The 13,255-nt window shown below is 36.3% G+C and overlaps 1 protein-coding gene across 1 annotated transcript in view; it reads left to right on the top strand.

The window, feature by feature from the left end:
• aralar1 (calcium-binding mitochondrial carrier protein aralar1) overlaps positions 1 to 13,255 on the top strand; it is a 510,219-nt gene that overhangs the window by 99,845 nt on the left and 397,119 nt on the right. The window contains exon 4 of the mRNA XM_090405723.1: positions 5,151 to 5,293. Within this exon, the coding sequence (XP_090261849.1) occupies positions 5,151 to 5,293 (143 nt within the window). The remainder of the gene's footprint in view (positions 1 to 5,150; positions 5,294 to 13,255) is intronic.

Raw genomic sequence — 13,255 nt, 5'->3', positions numbered from 1 at the left:
ATTTTTTAACAGAATATGGATGGTATGAGTGAAAATGGAGGTAGTTTCCAATGTGTAAGGGTTTGTAGTATATTTTCGTGGCTATTTTGTTGTGTGTTCCGGTTAATGTCAAGTTTAAGAAATTGATGGATTTGTTCTGTTCGGTTTCTGTGGTGAATTTTAATCTGTTGCTGTAACTGTTTAGGGATGTTTTTAAGGTGGTGATGTGTGTGAGATTACCAATGCACAGAATATCGTCTACGTATCTGCCATAAAAGGTGATGCCGGGAGGAAGGGGAGGGTGGAGTAGGAGTGATTCTATATGTGCCAGGAATAATTCCGCTAGTTGTCCACTGATGTTTTGGCCCATGGGGAGTCCGAAGATTTGTATGTACATGTTGTTGTTGAACTTGAAGAAATTTGCCGAGATTATTAGTTTTATTAAGTTAATAATGTCAATGAGCGTTAGTTTAGTACGAGAGTGTAGGGTGTGGTCTTCTGTGAGTAGTGTGTGTACGATGTCTAAAGTTCTGGGGACGTCCACGTTAGTGTATAAAGAGGCCGCATCCAAAGAAGTGAGGATGTCTTCTTGGGATAAGGTTAGGTTTTTTATTTTTTTGAAAAGGTCGTCCGTGTTTTTTATCATGAAGTTAGACGTTGTAGTTAATGGTTTGAGAAGTTTCGCTACGAATTTTGATAAAGGGGCTGTGGTGGTATTTTTGTAGGAGACTATTGGTCTCATCGGGTACCCGTCTTTGTGGGTTTTTATTTGTCCGAACATACAAGGGGTGTGTGTGGTGCGGGGGATTGTGTTTTTTAGTGTGGTTTTGTCAATTTTATTTTCATTTTTTAGGATGTGTAGGGTACCGTTGATTTGTTTTATGAGGTCGGGGTGGGGTCAATTTGTATTTTTCGGTAGGTGTGTGGGTCGGTTAAGATGGCTGTTATCTTGTTGTGGTAATCGGTTTGGTTTGTGATGACTACGGTGTCCCCTTTGTCAGCTTTATTGATAATAATGTTCGGGTTCTTCTTTAGGGATAAAAGGGCTTTTTGTAAGTTGGGGGTGATGTTTGGTTTAATTATTATTTTACTGTTTATGATGTTGTTGATTTTGTGGAATATTGTTTCTTTGTTAGGGTCATATTCTAATTTCGCTTGCATTTCGGTAATGATGTCTCTGTTTTGCATGTATTTTGGGGAAACACCAAAGTTTAATCCATTGTTCAGGATGGTGATTTCGTCGGGCGTGAGGTTGTTATAATTATAATAATTATAATTATGATTATAATCGAATAATTATAATAGTTTATTAAGAGGAGTAACATGGGAGTTTTCCCAGAAATAATATACATAAATAAATATATATTTTTTAATTATTCAAAAAAACAAATTAAAATTAAATAAGTAAAAATTATTGAAATAAAGTGGATACTTCATGAACATTCTGCCGTTATTTGACTTAGAACTTAGTTCTAAGTGGCTTAAAACTAGGACCTTTAAAAGAAAAGCTAATGAAACAGGTGATGCTAATCCTAATTTTGATACACATGATGTAACGGCGAGTAAATCTGATCCTATTAAAGTAGAATAAACAAGCAATTCAAAGAAAAAAATACAGTAGAAATATAACAGTTCAGATTTGGAATTCGGGTTTACTTGATGTGGAGAAGAAAGCAAACGGAAACCTCGATGGGTTTTGTGTTATCGAACGAGTGCATGAAACCTGCGAAACACCAACGACATTTAGAAACTAAACATTATGGTGTGAAAAATAAGCCAATTGAATTTTTTCAGCGACGCTTAGTGACATTAAATCATGTGAAAGATATAGTTTTGGCCATCAATTCGAGTAATAGCAAGGCACTGGAAGCATCCTATCTTTTAAGTTTGTGCTTAGCAAAAACAGGGAAACCTGTTTTTCATAATTCATAACACCAAAATTGGTGTTATGGATTAATTATATAAAAGACAGACAAAAGATGTGGTAAAAATTATTTTTGGCAACAAGTTGCTAAAGGATGTTGATTTGATTCCTCTTTCAAATGACACTGTTGGTCGCAAAATTAATGATATGGCAGGTGACATAGAATCTCAGTTAATCGAAAGAGTTAAGAAAAGCCCATTTTATGCGTTACAAATAGACGAGACTATTGATGTTACAAATGATGTGCAGTTAATATGTTACGTAAGATATGTGCAGGATAACAACATTCATGATGATATTCTGTTTTTTAGAACTTTGTCATTCCGAACAACTAGAGAAGAAATATTTCACACTCTCAATAATTACATAATACACGAAGGGATCCAGTGGGAAAAATGTATGGGCTTCTTTTCAGATGGAGCTCGCGGCCTTACAGGCAGGCATAGTGGGGTTGTTTCTAAGGTCAAGGTAGTAGCTCCGAATATGAATTGGGTACACTGTTTCATAGATAGGGAAGCGTTAGCCCTATGTATGAAACAAAATACAGAAATCGTCTTTGAAGTTGACCAATATTGAGCCAGATATCCAGCAACTCTGCAAGGGCCGAGAAGCTCAACCATTTCATTAAAAGTAGGTAGTAACATAATTATATAATATTATTTGTTTGTTTAATAAAAATTAAAACTTTGTTCAATGATGATATACTTTTAATCATTTACTTCCAATTTAATTCTGTTTCCATATGTATTCAAACATGCTTTTAGATTTATTATGTTATAAATGGCAAACTTTTTCCCAAATGTTGGTAATTTCCACATATGTTTTTTTTAAAAAATTACATAACTTAGTGGTCCTTGGGCTTAGAAAGGTTGAGAAACGCTGGGCTAGAGGATACAAGGGTGAGTGGAAGGAATGCATTGACAAATTGGCACAATGTATGTTAGGAGAATGGGTAATTATTATGGTGGACTTCAACTGGAGGGGGGGGAGGAGAGACATAGATTGGAAGGAGTAATGGGCATAGGAGAAGAAAGTGGAACTTATACAACTGCTGTGAGATACTTATGATAGCTTGTTAATAGTGCATTGGAGTTGGTTAAGGGGTGTGTGAAAAAAGCATTATCAGACATTCCCAGAGTCAGGAGGATAAATCTGGTATGATGGATGAGTAAAATCATTAAGCAGCAGTTGTAGGGGGTGGGAGAAACTGGAGAGAATATAAAGAAAAAAAATTATCAGCAGGGTAAGGTGCAAACAAGAAGGGTGACCTATGTGGTAAAGAAGGCAAAAGCTAATTATGAGAGGAATCGAGCTGATAAGAGGGGAAAAAAAATCCCAAAAGACTGGGGTGAATAAAAGGAAGAATGACTATGTATGGATGGCTTTAATGTGTGTGTGGATGGTTGTGAGGTAACAGAAGCAAATGAAATAGCTGAGTTTTTGTAAGGGTATACCATCTGGATAGAGATATTGCATTGTCATATGTGACATTGATCTCTATTGAAAATAGAGGTAAATGAATTGGAGATACTTATTGAAAGAGCTTAAGGAAACATGGCTAGGGGATTTAGATGGCTTATCAGCCCATGTATTATGAGATACAATGGAAATGGATCTCTTGTGACCAGTTTTTAATTTAAGCTTCAGTTTTGGAAAGGTGAATGCATGTGTAACTCTGTGGATGTGGCATTTACTTCTATGGCACTAGGTTAGCAGAGAATAACCACTTTAGATTTGATTCTAGTTGTCAGCCAGAGGAACTTTTTCGGCTGGTTATGGGTAAGTAAAGTTTTTCTTTATTGAATCTTTGGTTTTAACCTATAAGCTCAAGAATATTAGCCATATTTTTCACACTGTTTCAAATAATAATATATAATGTAGGAATTAGGGACCATTAGATGGCCACAGTTTGTCTCACATTCTCTTCCGGATGCCTTTGTTTTAAGATAACAGCCTTGCTTACTTCCCTTGGAGAATAAAAGGCATTAGTGAGTGTTTTATTTCCTAGGAAGGTGCCAGTGGATAATTCCATTGCTTAAAGGAGGCCCCAAGACAGAAGTAGCAAGTTATAGTCTAATCAGTATCTCAGGAATGGTGATTATGGTATTGGAGCAGTTGGTAAAAGATAGAATTCAAGGCTGGTTGGACAGGAATATGACATTTAATAGGGGGACAGCATGGTTTTGTGAGGGGTAGGTCTTGTCTTTGTAATTTGCTTAATTTTTATGATAAAGTGACAGTGACTTGAATAAATGATATCAGTGATATTGCTGGACTCTGCAGTGGCATTTGACAGAATACTCCATGTTACTCTGATGCTAAATTTGAACAAATGGGGACAGATATGAAGCAGTTGATTTAGATAAGAGTATGGATAAATATCTGATGGATACATATCTAAGATCAAGTCCAAGAGAAGGTGGGTGACTAGTAGTGTAGTATAGAGCTCAGTATTTGGATTTCTGCTGTTTATTTTGTGCCAGGATTTAAGGGGAAATATTCAATTGTTTGCTGATGATGTGAAAGTAGGAAAAGCCAGATTATGTAGAGAGATGAGTGGCAGATCTATAGAATGTGCATTTTATAGATCTGCCACAGGAGAAATTGAAGGTCTGTGAACTTAAAAGACTAGTTGAGCAAAAAGGGGATTAATGATAGAGACATATAAGGATTATCAGAATTGACACAAAACTTTGTTTAGTACATTGCAGTAAAGAGAGAGAACAAGTGGTGATCCCTGGAAATTGCATAAGGGTGGTTAGCAAGGATGTTAGGACTAGATTTTTTATTTTAGGGATGGTGAACTGGGTTTCTAGAGATAGTTGTGAGTGCTTTGTTAGTGAATGAGTTTTGGGAGAGTTGTATGAATAATAATGACTGGCATCAAGGGCATGCTGGCCATATGTGCAATGTGTGTGATGCACACAGGCACCAAAGAGGAAGAAATACTTTAAAAAAATGTTTTTTTAAAGTGATTTTTTTATTGAGGGGGGGGGGAAAATAGGGACGCCAACTAAAGTTTTGCACACAGGCACCGGACACTACTGGCACGCCCCTGACTGGCATTTAAGTAATGGGTCTCTCATAATGAGTTTCAACTCCTGACACATATTTTCAGAAATGGAGCAATAGTTAGTTTGAATAATTTTGTTAAGTTCTGCTGTACTTTCATAACACTAATAATGCTATTGTACTTTATTGTAAGTAAAAGATTATCGTTTACAACAAAATTCTTTTTTTTAAATAGTATGCAACTGTCGAAAAGGATGGGGAACATTTTATGACACCTGAAGATTTTGTTAGAGGGTATTTAGGACTTTATCGTGATTTAAATTATAATGCTGACACAGTAAGACTTTTGGGAAGTATTTTGGATACTTCTAAAGATGGGTAAGTAATTCATTACAGGCTATGATCTTTCATTATCATTAAATGTTTTGTCATCATCATTTTTTCAGATATACTGCTAATGGATGCTGTGATAATTTAGTGGAATTAAAATTTTGATTAGTTTATGCCGAAATTTATCTTCCATACTGTTTTATTATTTCTTTATATCCCAGATATTACTCTTCTGATTTCTAACTATGAGAGATCATAAGTATTGTATGTAGACAAGTGTTTAAGGAGGGAAAAAAAAAATAACCTGTTAGTGTGTTTCCTGGCCAGTTGGAGGTTGTATTTCATAAGGGAAAAAAATGCAAGGAAGCGTTTTTCCATAGAGAAAAATAGGTAAAATGAAAGAGGATGAGAAGTTGGTTACCTTTAAAGGTCAACTATGTATGGATATTGATCTGCAGCTGCTCATGTTTTACATGCTTAGAAGAAAACAGAGGAATGATAGTGACCAGTTGAGTGAAACTGGCTTTTTGAGATATTTATAGATATTCTATATAAGTTCTTCTTCCTCCTCCTATCACAAATCTGGACCAGGTGGCTTATTTCATTCTCATCCCAGTGTTTCATGGTCTGCCTCTGCTTCTCTTACCTCTTTTGGTTTATAGTTCATCATCTTCCCGGTATTCTATCATATCCCATAGAAAAATACAGAACCACACTTTTCCATCTGGTGCTATATTCTTCTATGGCTTCCATTATTGGTATTTAGTTTAGTTCTTTCAGTATGTTTTCTTTTTATGTAGTCTTGTATAACCTGCTGTTGTTATATATTTCATTTTTGCTGCAATGATTCTTATCTCCTTCTCTTATTGTCCATGCCTCACCGCCATATAATAATGTTGGTTTTGATAAAATATACGTTCTTAGTCTGCTCTTTTTTTTACAACTATTGCTGGCCTTAATGTTTTGTTTATTATTCCATTTTACTTGGTGAATTTGATAATGTTTTTAGGAATGTCTAAATCTTCATTGTAACTTAATTTATAACATATAATTAAAATTATTGACATTAGATAATTTTATTGTCTATTGCTAATTTTGTTTGGATGGGCATTTTGATACCATAGTTTTAGTTTTTCATCCTGAGAGATTGACATATTATTTTATCATTAAATTCAGTTTGTTTCTAGCTTTTTGTAGTGATTTCAGTTTACCCAAATATCACTTTTTGGTTAAGCTTCATTCTTTGATTATTTCATTCATATATATTCCAAATAATATTGGAGAAAGGGGACATATTCGTCTAAGACCTCCAATTACTTAAAATGTTTTGGTTTCACCTCTTTTTATGTTTATTATTGTTTTTTTGTATAGGCCATACAGTGGTTTTAATAATTTTATGTTCTCAGTTAGTAGTTTGAGGCTGAATATAGGATCTATACAGGATCTTCCTTTTCTAAAACCATTCTGTTCTTCATAATTTTTTTTTTTTTTTTTGTACAGGGCTGATTCTGTTTTTCAGTATTTTGGAATATATCTTATAACATGTGTTTAATAAACTTATTACTCTGTAGTTGGAACAGTTATTTTTATTTCTGATGTAAGCTTCTATGTTGGCTATTCATAACTGTATTTTTAAGGAAATTACAACATAGACTGAAATAAATTTAATTAATACTTCCATTATTTCAGAAAAGTCAAATTGACATAATCAGGGAACAAAATATAATAAGATATGTGCATGCAGGCATTACACAACGTAGTGAAGCTGAAGCATGTCAGCTGAGAGTACTCCTTATTCTTCCTTATTTTAAAGATGGGAATCACGGTTACATGATTCCAGTCATTGGATATTCTTCCAGTGTTATATATTTTGTTTATTAAGGTAAGAAATCATTGGTGAAATTTATTTCCTGCATATTTTGTAACTTCTGTTGGGATTTTATCTTCTTCTGGTGATTTTTCATTTCTTTTAATTTGTCATTTAATTATTCTGATGTAGTGTTGTTTGGGAGACTTATCAGTTGCATTTTCTAACAATATTTTAATTAGTGAGTCTGACTGTTTATTTCTATATAAGTTTTTCTATAGTTATTGAAATTGTACAAAAAAGGCATAATGCAAAAAAAGAATGTCCATGAGAAAGTGATTGGAGGGAGTGTGGGGAGGGCTGATGTCTTAAGTGGATTGCTGTCTTCTGGATAGCAAGAAGTATTTTAAGTAGGTCTTGGTTCACCACATGAGATGCAAGAATAGTATTCTAAGTTTGGATGGATTTGGAATTTAATATAGTGTTAGGATGAAGTAGTGAGAAGTCTCAAAGAGGTTACCAAGTTCTTTGGAGGCTGAGGATGTAATGTATTTGTGTCAGGAAAGGCTGACACAAACACATCATATCTATTGTGTATGTTAGCCCAACATGAAAAATCTGATCTTGACTGGAGATCTTATTATCAAAGGTAAGGAAGGGAGGAAGTGAATTGAAATGAGAACTTTATGAGAAATAAGACAGAACTGTTTTAGTGGCTTTAAAGTTTACAGGGGGTTACAGCAAAAGTACTAGGTTAGACATTTGGAAAAACTTTTGTTATTGTAGATCTTGAAATTTGGATCATTTGAGCATTACAGGATTTGTTAAATGAAGAAAAATGGATGGTATTGTCATTATCATCAAACCACAGCATTATGGGGTTAGTGAGAAAAGTCAATGTATAGGAGAAAGAGTGTAAGTGTGGAAATATAGAGCCAAGCTACTCTTTGCATTAATTGGAAAATTTTAATTAACTTGTTGATATTTGATAATTTTCTTGTCTATTACTATTTTAGTTTGGATGAGCATTGAGCATTTTAATGCCATAGTTTTTTCCTGAAAAACTGATATATTGTTTTTTCATTAAATTCAGTTTGTTTACAGCTTTTTGTAGAGTATCCTCAGTTGTTCCAAATATCACTTGGTCATCTGCAAAGAATAAGGTATATAAAATAAAATTATTTTCTATTTGAATTCCTTCTTTGTTGGTTAACCTTCATTCTTCGATTATTTTATTCATGAGCATTCTAAATAATATTGGAGAATAGGGGCATCCTTGTCTAAGACATCCTGTTCACTTTAAATGCTTTGGTTCTGTTCTTGTTTCTTTTTAATCTTATTATTGTTTTCCTCATGTAGGTGATAGATTAGCTTTAATAAATTTATAGACAAGTGTTTTTTAATGTATCAAAGAATTTATATTTATCTATCTAGTCAAAATATTTTTTATAATTTGTGAATGCTTAGATATGTTTCTGAGTTGAATTTTTTTTATTTTCTCAATTAGCAGTTTCAGGCTGAGTGTAGGATCTGTTCAAGATCTTCCTTTTTTAAAGCCCATTCTGTCCTTCATTTATAAATTTTTCCAGTATATGATTGATTTTGTCTGATGAAGCTAAGCAGTAATAAATGAAAGTGGTGTGGATAATATTCCAGAAGGCATTATGTAGACATGCTATCGGTAAATGATAATGGATGATAGTTCAGTGTTGCAAAATGCGTGTTCATTTTGGATTGAAGTGATTACAAGCTATGTATTACACTGATGGGAATGCAAGAAATTGATGAGGCTAGGAATCTGGCTTTTAGTAGACTGTGAATTGAAGTTCAGAATACAGATGGGAAGGGAAGTGGTTAAAACAGTACAGAGGATTAAGGAAAACTTTAATATGACTATATCTAGACTGCTGTGTTTTGTAAAGGGAAAACAGAAGTTGTGGAGAAGATTAAGGTAACCAAGATAGTGTCATCCGTATATATTTTTTGATATTCATATGTGAAGCATATGTGATGCTAGGATTAGCACCTCCCTACTAGCCAGGGACGTATATACATCCAGCAAAACCCGGATGCGATGCATACTAGCTGTTGAAACAACATGGATAAGAAGTGCAATTCAGCTGTCATATTCATTAAAAGGTGTTGATAATCCTTCACAATGAGGAGAACATTTAACTCACCAGATTACCTCATATTCATAGCTGCATTTCAGTTACCTATAGCAAGAAACGAAGTTCCTTTCCATATGCTTGGCAACTGTAGTCTTAGTTGTATTAGATAGACTAAATACCTACAAATTATTATTATTTTCTACTTCTTTTATCATATAGTTATAGTTTTTAATGCCAAGTCAAAAAATAAGAGATCCTTTCATGCTTTCTTCACTTAAATATTGTATAACCTTGGAAAACCAATGTCATTATCAATTTTTGGAGCTAATTGTGTTCACTTGCTTAGTTGACATTACATTCTGTTCTCCAAGAACTTGATTCAGAATAATAATTATTAATATTATTTAGCCCTCCAAGGAGTCAAAAGACTCATCGTGGGAGATCCTTCCTAGGAAACACAAAGTCCATCATACCACTCCTTAAACTCATTGACTATGTTCTAACAGGCAATGCATTCCACGGTTCAACCACCCTCCGTGCAAAGAAACCACTCCTCACCCTCTTGCTCACAGTTTCCTTTCGTAACTTCCAGGGATGGCCTCTTGTCATCCCTCCTTCCTGCTGTTCAACCAAGCGAAAGAACTCCCCAGTGTCAACCCTGTAACCACTTCTCAACAGTTTAAAAGTCTCAATCATATCACCTCTCCTTCTTCTATCCACCAAACTCTGCAGTCCACGTTCCCTCAGCCGATCCCTCATAACTAACATTGTACAGTTCTGAAACTGTCTTTGTTATCTGCCTTTGTACCCTTTCCACAGTTAATTTATCCCATTCAAATCTGGGGGACTAAATCTGAGATCAAAAGTCTAAGTGTGGTCTAATCAGGGTCTTATACAACAGAATGATAACTCTTTTATCTCTGCGGGTCAGCATCCTTCTCATTATTGCAGCAATACTCTGTGTTACTTTCACCACCTTTGCAATATATCCCTTGAATTTCAGGTTTCTATCAATCATCAATCCCAGATCTCTTGTCTCCCCTACTTCTCCAGTATAGTTCCTCCAATAGAGTATGCAGCATCCCATCGATGTGTCCCAAACCTCAAGACCTTACATTTTGCTGCATTAAACCGACATCCCATTCATTTGCCCATCTGTCTAGCTTATTCAAATCCTCTTGCAGGACTACCACATCTGCACTATTACTAATAACCCTTCCCAGCTTCACATCATCTGCAAACAACTGAATATCCCCCCTGCAATCCACTGACAATGTCATTGATATAAAGGTTAAACAGTATAGGTCCCAGTACTGAGCCCTGTGGGACCCCACTTGTAACCCTCTGCCTCCTTGAAACTACCCCACCATACACAACTCTCTGATACCTATCAGACAGCCAATCCTGTATTCAGTTCACCAACCTGACATCCAAACTCATGTGCTGCAACTTAAATATCAGCTTATCATGTGGCACCCTGTCAAATGCCTTCTCTAAATCCAAGAAAATGGCAGCATATGCCTTTCCCTCATCTACTGCTCTTGTAACTTTATTATAAAAGCTAGCATATTACTAAAACAAGAGCACCCCCCTCACAAATCCATGTTGACTCTCACAGATAACATTACCCTCATCTGCCCAATGCTGTATACGGTTCCGCAATAATTTCTCCAAGATCTTAACAACTACTGATGACACACAATGTGGCCTATAATTAGACACTTCCAGTCTGCTACCGACCTTATGCAATGGCATTATCTTAACCTTTATATCCATTCCCTGGGTACCATTCCCGTAGCCAGACTTTCATTGAAAAGCCAGGTGAAAGGAGCTGTCGGTTCCTTAGCACATTCTCTCAAAACATGTGGTGAAATACCATCCAGTCTCACAGCTTTACTGACATCCAGGGTACTCAGTATTTGGAACACATTCTCCTTCTGCACCTTTAAACCTTGAACCTGCCCTATCCCTCTAGTATTAAAATTTACTCCTCCAGGATGAAATACACCAATAAAGTGTTCATTCAACAATTCCACTATGTCCTCTGCATCAGTCATTCTATTCCCATTTTTATCCCACAATGTCATTCTTCCACAATCGTTTCTCCTCCTACCGGCCACATAGCTAAAATATTCCCTAGGATTTTCTTTGGATCTTAGGGCCAATCTCTTCTCATATTCCAGTTTCGCCTTCCTTACCATACTAGTCACTCTCCTGGCCTGTGTCTTATATTCTTCATGCATCTGCTCTTCTATAGCCTCTTTTTCACATGCAGTTCCTATTTCATATTGTTTGTCATCCACTTTACACCAAATTGTGTCCTCTTCTTAAGACACTTGTGGAATACAGTTTACTGTTGCTACTAACAAATATTCCTTCACAATTTCCCAAGTATTAATGATATCCCGGCCTTCCAATTCCTTCTGCCATGAAACTCCCCCAAGTTAATGTCTAAGACTATTATAATCACCTGCCTTATAATTCCACATATATTCCCGTCTCTTTGTTACTCCTACATGTCTATTCATCTTCCAAGTCAAAACCACATGGTCACTCTCTTCAACTGGTGGGAAAGATGTCATTTCAATTATTATCAACTCTTCTGATGCTGTGACCAAATCCTCTTGAACCTCTTGTTCCCTCTACTACATGTTGCCTAAGACATTTGTCCCTCAAGAATTCTAGAAATTCCATTCCCTTGTTGCTACATGCATCTTACTCTCCCCAATTTATACTACTGTAGTTAAAATCTCCCATAACAATCATTCTTCTTGCACTTGCCAAGCTCAACTGTCTAAACATCTCTTGGTCTCTTGGTTTGTAGCAACCGTCTTGCCTATCTCTACCTCACACCACATGCTTTCAAAATCATTAGTGTCACTGCCTTCGAAAGCCTCCACTCTTAGAGGACATAAGTCGTCACTTACCATAAGCAGTACTCCACCACTACCACGCTTTCCCTTCTTATCCTGCCAAAAAATGCTGTACCCTGCTACTTTTATTCCTGTTATTATATCCTCTTCTGTCAACCATGTCTCAGTGATCCTAATAATCTTTGGCCAGGCTGATGTTATCAGCGCCACCAATTCCTCTCCTTTATTCCACATACGCCTGGCATTAGTATAAAGCATAAAAATGCCACTATTCTATACCCAGCATTGACTCCACTGGGCTCAGCGTTACCTGATGTTGTCCCCCTTCTCCCAAGTACCCCTTTTCCACAAGAGGCCACTCCTGCTACCACCATCCACCTTGGGCATTCTAGTTTCCCTGCATTGACACACTGACTCATTCAGAACAGCAATGTCTCCAGATGCCTACATCCTTCCTCTTTCAAATGCATGCGGCCTCTCGCATACAATTCCTCTCTGTCCTCAAACACCCTCCAAGCATCCACATATTTCAATCCTCTCTTCTGACACATTTTAGCTATTATGTTATTCAATATTACTGCTCGGGGTGCTTAAGGATCAAAGCTGTATAACTGAGATGAGACCTCCACATAGCCTTTAAAGGAATGCAGAGAACCGGCCAGGGCTTCTGACCTAATGTCCAATCCTCACCTTCTCGTGGTGCACCCTGTTGGGTATCTACTTGGATACTGAACGGACGAGGATGGGCTGGCAATTTGGGATTTAGCCGACCAAATTGTATTCTTATTGGTTAAACCAAAATATAGAATGATGGTACAACATGACAAAATTTCATGCCGGCTGGGGCGTCGCCCGGTTAAACAAGGCCCCCGGTTGTTTTCGCCAGGGAACCAGGGCGAACAGCGAAAAGTCAGCTACTGGAACAAATCTGAAAGCACACCCCAACTCAACATCACCAGAGTTAAAGATCGGTACTATCAATGTAAGAAGCCTGAATGGCAAAGAAATGGAGCTAGCTGAGGAATTAGATAAGTACCAGATCGACATAATAGGGGTGACTGAAACAAAAAAGACCAAAACTGGTGAGATCTTTTTGAGCAATAAATACAAAATGTTATATTCAGGCAATGACAATCAAGGAAAAGAAGGAGTAGCCATAGTATTCAACACAAAATACGAGGCTAATCTTCTTGAATGGCAGTCAGTCTCAAGTAGAGTA

This window comes from Typopeltis vanoorti, chromosome 15 (assembly GCF_054136105.1).
Source record: "Typopeltis vanoorti isolate ZY-2024b chromosome 15, IOZ_Tvanoo_1.0, whole genome shotgun sequence".
Taxonomy (NCBI): domain Eukaryota; kingdom Metazoa; phylum Arthropoda; class Arachnida; order Uropygi; family Thelyphonidae; genus Typopeltis; species Typopeltis vanoorti.
Note: the sequence above shows the minus strand (reverse complement) of the source record. Positions and strands in the feature narration are given on the sequence as shown.